Source organism: Sparus aurata, chromosome 17 (assembly GCF_900880675.1).
Source record: "Sparus aurata chromosome 17, fSpaAur1.1, whole genome shotgun sequence".
In the NCBI taxonomy this organism is placed as follows: domain Eukaryota; kingdom Metazoa; phylum Chordata; class Actinopteri; order Spariformes; family Sparidae; genus Sparus; species Sparus aurata.
The window spans coordinates 11,725,521-11,738,190 of record NC_044203.1 but is presented as its reverse complement, the minus strand read 5'-3'; the positions used below and the strand labels follow the sequence as shown (position 1 = coordinate 11,738,190).

At 44.1% G+C, this 12,670-nt stretch overlaps 1 protein-coding gene across 27 annotated transcripts in view; it reads right to left on the bottom strand.

Moving 5' to 3' along the window:
• Positions 1-12,670, bottom strand: part of LOC115567390 (plectin-like) — a 142,865-nt gene that overhangs the window by 48,009 nt on the left and 82,186 nt on the right. For 2 of the 27 annotated variants that reach the window (XM_030393929.1, XM_030393931.1), the window contains exon 1: positions 8,632-8,772. The exons of 24 other annotated variants lie outside the window; for them this stretch is intronic. In XM_030393929.1, the coding sequence (XP_030249789.1) occupies positions 8,632-8,647 (16 nt within the window). In that variant the 5' untranslated portion in view covers positions 8,648-8,772. Of the gene's footprint in view, positions 1-8,631; positions 8,773-12,670 lie in introns of those variants that run through there. One more of the 27 variants, XM_030393930.1, reaches the window with a different exon arrangement.

The following is a 12,670-nucleotide window of genomic DNA, read 5'->3' as shown; positions in this document are numbered from 1 at the left end:
TAGTTACTTATTTACAACGACACTATACTATGAGGATTTGCTTTAAGCTTTAACAAAACCATTACCACAACCTCTAGTCAAACAACCTTTATCTCGAACCTCTATCCGGCACTACGCTGACTTTTTAATGTCGTCAGACACACGTTACCACACCTCAGTGCTCCACTTTTCAGACTGACAGTTCCCATACTGTAGGTGTGGTGCCTTTATCCAGTCATAACACAGGCATGCCGAAGGGTTTGTCTATGATCGCAATGTATGCTTCTTCTTCACCCATGTTTGGATTCACTGTGAGATTTACTGCAGCAGCGAACGCCGGAGGCAAATCTCTGATGCATCTCATTATAAGAAAGTCGTCCAAGGAGAGAGGTTTCCCCCTCAGACAAGAGAGTTCATCTCTATTCACTGAACCATTTTCATATAACTGTGTAAATTCAGAAAACTGATTTCAACCACTGCTATAGCTTTGTGCACTGAGCAGCCAGCCTCACCTCTTCAAGTCTCACCCTGTGCTGTGTGATGCAGTGGGAGAGCGCCCCCCTCAGGATTGACATGACTCATGCAGAGGCTGCTCTTTGTCTGTGTCAGTGTGTAATAGAGTCCTGCCCCACATCCATCTTTTTGTCCCTGAGCAGGAGGTTTAACTGGATGTTCAGTCCTAAGAACCAACACAGGTTTCTGTCTTTGTTCCCACTTTTACAAAAAAATGAGGTTAATTTAAAGTTTCACAAAGTTTTTAATTTAAACTTATGTTCTGAGGTGTGTGTGTGTTTTCTTACCATTTGCTGAGGATCTTTACTCAGAGTGAAATTATGTTGGCTGAATTCACTCAGGTCATGACTTAATTCACCACGGTAGAGATACAATACAAATGAATCATGAGATATATACCAGATCATAATAATACTTCCATATAATTATTGCTTTATTATTTCAGACATTTGCTTATTTAACTCAGACTATTAATACGAGCTCACACCAGTGTGCTTTATGAGCACGGTCATCTGCATTGTGGATTTGTTTTGGGTTTATGTTTCACACCTCAGGCTACATCCCAGCCGCTCTAACCTTTTAAGTGTGTGTCCAGAACCGACTACACAATAATTGCAGGCAGGTTGAGAGTCTGTGTTATGCACTAGATAAACAACAGAAATAGCACACTCGAAACAGTGAGTCAGCTGTCTCACACCCATATCTGACCGTAATGCTGATGTAGTGTTCTCAAAATCAAAAATTAAAGGGACCATGTGGTATTTTTTTGTAAACGAACAAGTTGTATTCAGTGCCTCGGATCCGCTATAATTACAACCCTTGAGGTGCATGTGTATACCTGTTAAAATATCTTTAATTCTACATTGTTCAAATACGTGATCGCCAGCTTGCAGTTTTCTTCTTCACCGACTTTTTGGGAACCATTACCGCCACCAGCTGTAGATCAGTGGAATAGCGTCCATGTGATTTCTTATTTTGCCACTGATTTGTAGTGTATAATGATACTACTACTACTGCTACTACTACTACTAATACTAATAATAATAATAATTGTAAAACAACAAATATGAAGAAGAAAATGATCCATGTTGTTCTCAATAATAATAATATGAATACAATTACTCACTTTATAATCCATTCACTGAAACTAAATTAAAACAAAGTACATTAAACCAAAAGCTATTCCCTCCTGTCCAGCCTATCTGTGAATGGCTGTATAGTAACAGCCATGTGGTTTCACCATGCTGACAACAAAGCGATACAACAAAGTAACTCCTCCCCACACAGTCACAGGTCTCTCCACTCACCTGTGCAACACATCTTACTGTACAAATATCTGCTGCTCTCTCCATATGAGCACATCGCTCGGTGATTCCCTCGGTCCACATTCCATAATGAAGCCATTATAAGCCTGAGACAAGATCCCCCGATGGCCCTCTGTGTCCCGGACACACTGTGCCAGCTGGTGTGAAGAGACTTAAAGAAGAAACAGGAACCACTTTCTAAGAGATGAAAGCCGGTAGTTGGCCCTGCCCCCTTGATTCATGAGCTAAGCAGGTAAGTCGACATTATTTTATGTCATCTTTTGATCGATACGTTTCGATCTACGCGATCTAAACCGGACTCCTCTGTTGAACTTTTTTGTGTAATTGCTCCCCTAGAAAACGGTTCCTCCCTTATATAATCTATTGATGAATCTACTGCACCTGCGACTGATAACTGTCCACGATCAATGTTACTTTTCCAGTTTTTGCTCACACAAGCAGTATAAATGGGAGGTGTTTAAGAGCCTCGGGGTGTATTGGCATACGTGACTGCTCATGTCATTTTTCTTGACGGTTTTAATGCAAAAGATATGACATGTTTCTAGGCAGTTCCTAACGCAGCCCTGGAGCGACAAGCCTCTGAGTACACTAGAGCGGGAGACACTAGAAGTTCCCCAGTACTCATTTCTTTTTCTTTAGGATTTTCCAGGCCCAGCTCACAAACCTGATGTAATCTCAGCTCCACAAATTGGTATGTTTGAATACAATTAAACCAGCATCACCAAACCCTGACTGTCTTAAGATCACGAGTCATGAATTTATCTTTCGTCAAAGGAGCGGTCTGCTCCAGCTGACACACGCACCTACTGTCGCCAGTCAACCGCAGGATGTGACAGTTTATGACAGGGCACAGCTGAGCTGCTCCTAGGTCGGATTTAAAGGGGAAAGTGACGTAAATATGCCGTGCTCTCTTCTTCTAGAACTTCTGCGGCCTCTGACCCAGGACCATACACGACGCTCTCTGATCTCCTAACATGCTGCACTGACTACAATCACTCACAGGGCGGCATTTTTCAGTGACGTGCCAAGAGCACCTCTTTTTTTGGACATGCTCAGTAAACACGCGCTTGTTGTTGAAAAAAAAGTTGTTTGTGCAATATCTAATGTAATTTCATTCCGACTGTATTAATAGTACCTGGAACTTTATTGAATTTAATTGGCAGCATATCCTCGCAAATTCAGAGTGGATGGAGCTGGAGCTTGGGGATAATCAGAACTAACATGAGAGATGTGAGCTGAATACAACAAAGGCAAATACTAATGCCATAACTGGGCAAATGTTTTTGTAAAAACAACTGAAAAGCTGAAGAAAAAGAATGACAACAGTACAGCAAAGTTAACAAATATATAATATCTGAAGGTACCAGTATGAATCATCATACCACCCACCATCTGTAAAGCTCAATATATCAGCATCTGGTTTTCTTAATCCCTCCAAAAACAAAGTCAAAACTGACAATTTTTTTTATTTTACAGTGGGTAACATGCAGGGCTACATCTCCCTTCACAGAGTCTTTTTTTTCCGATGGATGCAACCTCATGGCGACAACAGCTGAAGAAAATCCCTGCGTCCAGCCAAGATTTTATTTCCACCGGACAAAACCAGGCTAGCTGTGTAACCATGTGTCCAGGCTTTTGTGCTCGGCTAAGCTAACTGGCTGTAGCATCATACTGGACAGAACAGAAAGATATGAGAGCAACAGCTCTTGCACTTTGTACTTTGACGTTCTTTACTTTTAAAGTCAGAAGGCTGGTCGTGTGACGGCCCTAACGGAACAGAACTGACAGATGGTCTACAAGAGAAAGAGAACTGGATTGGTGGAAAGCCTGAAAAAATCCAAGAGAAACTTTTAACCTCTGTCACTGAAATCACTTTTTGTTTATTTGACTAAGATCTGATGTTTTTTGCAGTACATTAATAACCATAGCCGCATGCGAAGACCACCGTCTGGCGCAAGATACGTTAGCATCCTTAGGTAAACTGCTGATGTCACTGTTTACTATATGAGCCATGGAGTGCAGAGAAATTCCTAATGGAGGTCACGAGGGGTTAAGATAAACTCCCAGCACATTACCGGAGGTGTTTCCACAGTCCCAGTGCTCCTCATAAATAAATTCAGCTCTAAATGTATGTGTCCCGTGTGTCTCTCTGTCTCATCGGGGTTCCTTTAGTATTCCCAGAGGGCATAAGAACTGTATCCAAAGGCCGTTTGGGTTTTCCCTGAGACACAAGTTCACTGTTTATGTTATGACTCATGCCTACTGGTTCACCAGCACCAGTCACAGTGGCGTGGGCCATCTAGCCTGTTTAATACACTCATGAGCCCTGGAAAAACTGCACACACACACACACACACACACACACACACTGGTGCACAGTAAGTGGTAGCTGACTTGCTCCAGAGTGGGAGTTGTGGCCGTTTCCAGGAAGAATGCTGGCTTTTCCACAAACCAGGCCAAAGCCAGATCCAGGACTCAGCCACCACGGCCCACACAGCTCGTTGAGGCAATGCGTGTGATTAAATGGCATTCCGGCTCTTAGCATGTCAAGAAGGATGTTATACTTTACCAGCGTTGTGAAAAATGACTCGACACATTCTCAACTCTCAGCTCCTGTATAACAGGGATGGAGTGTGGGCTTTATTTAGCTCAAAGAGCCACCTGTCGAACCTGTTGTGCCTGAGAAAATTCTTTACCGGCCTCTGGTGTAAAGTGTTTTGATGTCCCATTAACAGCCTGGGAAAACCCAGCGTTTTAAAACTGTATAATAACCGGCAGTATGAATGTGAAGTCGCACATGATGTCGCCCTGACACCTGAATTGTCAAGTGTGGGTTTGTATTCAAGAAAAACCTGCTTTGGTACATCCTCCTGGGCCCCTGGGTAGACGTGCCACTTTTGGCAGCGTAAGAAAGGGAAAACAAACACAGATGAGAAGTCAAAGTTCAGCCAGAGAATGTCGACTGATGCACCTCGTGTCTGACACGGATTATTTACAGTCTCGCTAAGCCACGCCCCCTTCCTCGCGACCTTTCGGCTGACCTCATTCTGACATGGTCGTGGGCGCATGTTAATATCCATGTTCCCACCTCGGCACACGCAGAGCAGTTGTAGTGCATCTGACTGGAAGCTGAACGACTCGGGGCCGGGGTAAGCGATAGCTCGAGCTGAGTGGCAAGTGAGTGGATAGAGGGCGGAGCTGTCAGCGTGCAGAACGGACGCCAGCGAAAAAGTGGACAGCTAAGACCTGAAAGCCCCATGACAGGCCTGGACTGAAGAGCACGGATCAGCAGGGACAGCAGCTGCATTTAACTCTTCAGCACCTCAGAAACATTAGATTGAACATTATAATATTGGGGTCAGATAAACAATGGTAAATTAGTTAATGTCCCCACAGATTAGAGTGATGTATCATGAGTGTATCAAGGCAATACTGATTCCCTTTCATAGGACTGAAAATATATCTGTCTACTCCAGTAGAGATCACGCGCCAAAGGGTATAATCTTCCTTTCAAACCGACATTCAGATCATTTGCCTATATCAAGATTAAATCCAGAGACTATTCAATATTGGCGGCAAGTTTTTTGAATTTAGCTTTGATGGTCCGCCAACTGGTGGTTGGGGGATGGTACTTATCCACAGTCATTAATGATCAAATTATTGCCTTTACTATTAACAAACAAAGTGCCAAATCATACAATTTACCCATCACAAAAGGGTTTTTTGGGAGCTGTTAGCACCCCCCCTGCTTTGTAAGGTTTCCGTCAATCCCGACTCAAGTTTTGGGCCTGATGGCTCTGCTTCCATGCAGGTTTAGCTGTGCATTTGAAGGGTTATCCCTTGAAACTTAAATAAACACAAGCCTAAAAGGTGAAAGTGTGAAATGGGACCAAAGTAAACAAGAGCAGAGTGTAAACATTTGCCAAGTGTTCCATCAGACATTTACCCTGGGGCTAGCAGAAATGCAGTGCGAGTCGTTTACAGCAGGTTGAAGAATGTGCATTTTGAAAAGCCCTAACATGAGGATAGAATAGTGCTTTTGTTACCACCACATCCAAATACATGATGGAGGCCAAGTTTAACATTAACCAGCCCGTATCTCAGCCCAGTTTCCTCATAGTCCCTTATCACGCTCGCCTTCCTTTCATTACAGCCATCTTCGATCAGATAAGACTACACTAACACTTTCTCTGGGTGATGTCTCAGCACTTACGATTTGTGAGACTGTACTCAGGCCCAAGAGAAACGTTCCAACACGCTCACAATGACGATGCAAACTTGCCGATTTTTAGCATGTATGATTTTAAGCACATTCATTATCTTCAGTTTAATGTAACCCTAGCCTGCTATAATATAAATTAGCACTAAACAAACAGCTAAGGCTAAGTCAGTTTAGGTGTTTTGATCACGCTAGGGGAGAAGTTTCAGGCAAGACCGAGGCGGTGGACTGACCAACAAAGCTGGCATGGTTCAGAACAAGCGAATGTGTATGCCACTAAGTGATACACCAAACTAACGTGCAGTCATCGGATCAAACAGCTTATTATGTATCTACTGTGTTAGTGGGAGGTGTGTGGTGGGAGTTCTTTGCATACAAATGTTGTTTCTCAGGGGGACATCCAAGATAAAGCCATCAAAGCGTTGCCACAGAACAGACACAAGGGTTCACGTCTTTTGTGAGACTGTCTGTTGGTTCAAAGGCTGGCAGCTGGTTAGGGACTGGCAGTAGCTTCAACCTGGCAGGTGGATTAAACCAGGGCTAAGACAGAGTGATTCATCTGATTGAGGCAACACATACACACACACAAATAAGCCTTTGATACATAGCCAAACTTGACCAGACAGGTTTGGGAGGGACCTGGAGGCATTGTAGCAACAGCACTCATTAGTTTTTCTGCAGTAACAAAAAAAAAAAAAAAAAAAGCTAAGTTCAGCTCAGTTCAGCCTGGACTGGTTTGAATCCATGCACTGTGACATTACGGACTGTCAGTCTTGGGGACACTGCAACGTGAGCCAAATTGAAGACCTCCCACAGTGTGTGAGCGTAATGAGGGCTAATCCCTTTGCAACTGCAACTAAGGACAGACACTTTGTGAAAGTGGCACGAAAAAGTCCCGACGGCACCTTCGCCCAGCTGCATCGGACAGCAGCTGACAAGTTTCAAGGTTAAACATGAACGTGACACAAAAAGGACAAGTTTGTTTCAGGCTTAAGTAACATGACCTGCATCAAACAAAGTATACAGGATAATGAACATAGGCATCAGTAAAGTGATAAATATGCAAATAAAATGCATAATTAGAACTGTCACTGTAGTACTAGCACCAAAATCAACATTTGGGGGGTCATGCTCCTCTCATTCCTATTTTTCAACCTTAACACCTCTTTTTCAACAACCCTGAAACATTCATCCCTCTTACCTTGCCCCTTGTGTTTTCTCAGGCGCCAAAATACAACAAGGGTGACTAAGTGCCCCAAAACCACCAGGGCGGGGAGAGTGGGTCCTGGGGGGCTTGGAGGCATTTGTTGGGAAAGATAGAGATAAGACAGAAGGGATGAGGGGACCAGCCCAGGCTGTGGTGACAGGTGGGGCCTTCAGTGGGAGAGGGGTAGTGGGTGTGGCAGGGACATTTAAAAAAAGGAGGCCGGCGAAGGAATTCCTGCTGTTTTACCCACCCTGAGGCTATTACTGAAAGTCTTCTTCTGGTCTGCCTCTTGGTGATTGTTCAGCTGTTTTCACACACCGGCCTCTTCTAGACAAAGTTCTACTGTATGTTCCAAGTGAAAAATATGTTTGCCTTTTTTGCCAATGCACAACACTAAAAGAACTAAGTGTTTTCTGGTACAGATATTTGTATTATTTTTGGCATCTTTCAGTATCAGCTGCCGCAGGATGAAAATTAACTATGTTGTGCTTCAGTTTGTTATCTGATGCACCTCTGCCACACATTCCATCTTACTGCGACAACCACTTCATGTTATCTCGCAGGATGACCTCGCTATCTGCGTTCTTGTCTAATAACTCATTTTCCGGAGAATGCGGGTCACACTCAATGAAGCAATAAAAGGCTGTAATATCCTAAAGAGAGCCCAGCTCTCTGAAAGGGCAATCTGATTATCAGAACAACCTTACCTTACCTAAAACATAATAAACACAACCAGACAGTTAGCATGGTGATGAAAATGAATTGAAATGACACATTTTAACTGCCCAGTCTATATTTTTGACACGGCAACAATAACAAACACACTTCAGCAGATGCACTGGGATTGTATCATGGCGGGTGGTCCTGTTTTACGGCATTCTGAAATAGCCCGGACAGCAGACAAACGCGGTCGTCTCTCGCACACGCAGACACACAGAGAAGTCTTGAATAAAAGAAAAAGCTCTTTATATCAGCCCTGTTTGTTTACAGGTGTCGGACTGAGAGGAAAAACACCTCCTAAAGGGGGGCGGAGGAGGGTCGGGGGCGGGTGACACGTCCCAGCTCAACACCTGCTCTCACCCACTTTTATCTACGTACCACAAAATAAAGGAAAATATTGAAGGCAGCCAACCTCAGTCATAATTCAAGTCGGTCACATTGTGGACAGGTTTAAATATGGAACACAATGTGCGTGGCTGTAGCCGAAGGCCGTGCTGTTCAATGTGAGTGTGCGTGTCTCTGTTGTGTGACTACGAGCACCGGTCGGGAACAACAAGATTTCACACAGTGCGTTTGCCAAAAAAACTCACCAACAGGCAGCAGCCAGACAGACGGACGCAGTTAGACACAGACAGACACGCCACAGCAACCCCACTCTGTGGACCTACCAGGTATGATCTTCATCTAACAGACGGTACAGAGAGGAAGAGGAGGACGAGGAAAAAGAAGAGAAGAGCTGGACAGAGGGGGAATGAAGAGGACAGGAGAAGCTCCTGTTTGTTTGCTCTGAACTGGCTTGTTTCTCCGTTGTGTTGAATTTTGACAGGCTGCGCCTGCTGCTATGATCCGTCAGCCTGCTCTCCCGTGGCCAGGGGAGGAGGGACGACACAACAAGCTCGGGGAAGGGGGGCAGGCGAGGGGTGAGGGGCTCTGAGGGATGAGGGGGGCCCGGGTGGGCAGGGGGAGAGGGCAGGAGCTGACTGAGGGTTATAAATATCCACCAGACCCAGATGATCACAGTGTCACAGTTAGAAACTGATGGAAGAGCTCTGGCGGGACACTCGGCTATACTCGCCCCCCTTGGCGACACCCCCCACAAACACAAGCACCCCTCTTCCTACTTCTCCCTTTGATCACGATGGTGGCAGGTTTATTCTGTGAAATTAAGTCACAGCACTCAGCAAGAAAAACAGATCTCATGTTTGAGCCCTCTTGGGTAACATGTGCTACAGTCATCATTTGGATGTAATGTTGTCAGCACGTACAAAATGGACTCATCACTATCAAACCACAAGATCCTGGTGAGCCTGGTCATTGGTTTACTCAGTGATGATAAAACTAAATGCAGTCTGTGATGCTGTTATAGAAAGCTGAACTTTAGCTCATTCTTCTGTTTCCCTCACAATGCATGAGGTGGTTTGAACTCGATATATTCAGTGTCGAAACTGGGAAAAGCCCTGGCAGTAACGCAAGTGGACAGAAATAGAGACAAAGCCAGTGAGAATGAAAACTGGGAGCTACAGTAAGACTGCTGGTATGTTTACTAAACCCGCCTCACGCAGAGTTTAGTGATGGACAGAGTTTAGCGTGGCCGGAGCTCTCGATGTTCATCCCCTATTGCTTTTGGGATCGCAGCTATGCACAACATTCTCTAAATATAGTCATTTCTAATATATGCATACGGCTTTGGTCAGTCGCACCGCTGACAACTGGCTCCATCTCGACGCAATGCTCAAAGCAATTCCAGCCAGTGTCTGGAGAGTAGAGCCGGGGGTTGTCTCCTCTCATGAAACACGGACACTATGGATGGACGTCCAGTGTGAAATTAAGGCAGCTATACTGAGAATCCACGCGGGGGATTTACAGAGGATCGCAGGGCATTCCTCGTGATGAACATCTTCATGTGCCTTCACGAACTCCTGAACTCCTGAACAGCCTCACGCACATATCATTCATGTTAAGGCGCATGGCCGTGAGGAATTCTAAACTTTCGTCCTGGGGGAAATGCCTCCTGCCTCAAGTCCTCAACCATATAGCGCAGAAGCCCCATTTTGTAAACATTGCTGTCCTCTACTTAACAGTTAATGACTGAGCAGCTGGTGAGGACTCTCTTGAGAAAAATAATGCTTAATGTAAAAGTCAAAATGTGAAGGTCAAATTTAAAATAAGACCTAGTCCTACAGAATACTGAACACATGCACACTTTACAGAAGACTCACAGACTCAATACACAGGCTGACTGACTCAACTTCAGTTTCGTGACTGAGGCCCAACGTGTACCCTGGGAAATGACTAATGTCATAACCATCTTGGCCAAACTCTCAATAAATCCCACATGTTATTGATCTCTCTGTTTCCGGGGTTGGGTCTACAATGAATTAACTGCTTTACCGCTCCAGCAGATTTCTGTTTCAGTGTTACCGTCTAGCCTCTAGTCATTATGCTGCAACAGACTGCGATTAAATATGATACCATACACTCCGCCCGCCAAACATTCTCAAACTGGCAACTAAAACTCCCGTGTTGGACGATCACACAACTGGGACCTGGGAGGGAAAGTTTGTTCATTACGCTGTGTACTTAGCCTGACGTCGCAGCTGATATTATAAACCTCTGAGTTCATTTTCGATTTTTTCCAAGGGATGTTGATAACAGACACAGACCAGAATTTCTATGGATGCAAATGGATAAACCGACAACCAATGAGAGCAACAAAACCTGTGACGTAGCCCTGAGCAACACATGCAAGCAGGGGCGAATGCTCGGTGGTTTTCAAGAAGGACAAATAATTACAGCCCGCTCAAACTACAACTGAAGAGTACACGTAAATGTGTTTCTGAAAATTAATCATTAATCATTTAAGATGGGAAAAAAGGCAAAAGAGGAAGACTACTCCTCTGACAGTTATCGTATCAAACCCACCCCGTTTCAGATAAACGACTGTAATTGGCTGTCACAGGCCAAGTGGCAGAGAAACCTGTCTGAATGGGAGGGTGGCCAGATGTATCAGCCAGAGAAAATGAAAGATAAGCTTGCGCATTTATCTAGATCCAAGGTTACTGAGTAGTCATTTGCGCACGCATTATTTGCGTGCCACATGCCTACCGAACATTTCACATTTGATATTATATCACAGAGGTATTGGTTTCTGAATCTTGGTTTTATTTAGATCATGATTTTCTTTTTTAAAGAAATAAAGCAGCAGCTTTGGAGCACTTAAGTTGTCCTCTCTAGTTTAATTCGGACTCTGTGTTTTCACACACTGTTGTGCTATCCTCTATTCATTGTCAAAATGTTTGCTTGGCTTGCTTATGTCTCAATTTAGGAAAGGCAGGCGATATGTTCCTACACTTATGATGAGTCCAGTAAAACGTAAGAAGTGTTTCCACAGGTGGAGTCATCAGTAAAAGATAGGTCGCCGCAGCTAAGGTCGTATACTTTGTTTTGAGCAAAACATCACTCGAGGCCAACAGCAGAAACAGAAGCAGCTAGTTAAGCTGCCAACAAAACAACACAGGCTATTGATAGATAGCATCAGATTAAACATTCATTATGTGCCCCATTCTATTCTTTTTCTCCTCGAAAAGGTCACGCTCATAACTCAAGCTCTCAGATTTGAGAATGTTGCGGGTGAGTCACGACATCAAAATGAAGTGCCACCATAATGAAAGGCACAGAGCTGCAGCACACCGAAGCTCCTCATTTAACCAATCACACAAGTATGCGCCGGGCATGATTTCAGAGATGGAGGACCTCAGTGACATGTCTGGGATACGATTTAGCCTAATTGCCCCCGGTGCCATGAGTGGGACTTTAAAAAGCCTCTCAGGCATGTTCATTTCACACAAAAGTGCGCGCTGCACAGCTTTTGTTCAAGCGCACACAGCAACCACTATTCAACATAAATCAAAAGAGCTGCATGCGATGTGTTCCCTTGAAATCAAAAACCCAGCTTGAGGAGCTCTTGTTTTGAAAGCAACATTTTTGTGGCACAAGTCAGTTTTTTTTTTCAAATATTTTCCCTCTTCCTGGTTTCCACATCACTGACGCAATGAAAGGGAAACAGACATTGTAGAGGGACAAAAGTCGACATACCTAACTGCAGCTAACTCCCAGGTTGTAACTGAGCCTGCTGCTGACAGATATTTAATTAGCCGGCATACCAAGAATGCCACACTCAGAGAGATCACAGCACAAAAAAAAAAAAAAAAAAGCATCTCCATAAACCACTGCCTTATCTAACACTATTCATTATATCTTCGGTAAACTCTGAAGTAAGCTGCTTTGGCAACAGTGCACAAACTGGGCAATGCTTGCTAAGCTTGATAAAATGAAAACAAGGTTTGTCCACTGCTTGCTAAAATGTGTTGCTAAAGGTTTTATCACAACACCTCTGACTGCAGTTGAAGCATGAGACCTGTGTGACACATGACAATGGTTGTTTACGGACAGCAGATGTCAGCAGTGGGTCACCAAACACAGTGGTCATCTGATGACCATATCTGATTTTGTCACACATCAGAAAGACCTCCAGGAATAAAAGTAGCACTGGAACCTTTTACAATTCCAATAATCAGTGCCAAGAAGAGTTCGAGATATTTCCATATGTTGAAGTGCACTGCAGTTAATTAAGTGCCGTTTATGATGAATTGCATGTGGTATTTACTGTGGATGTGAGTCATAAATCCAGTTTTATCAAACTGCAAA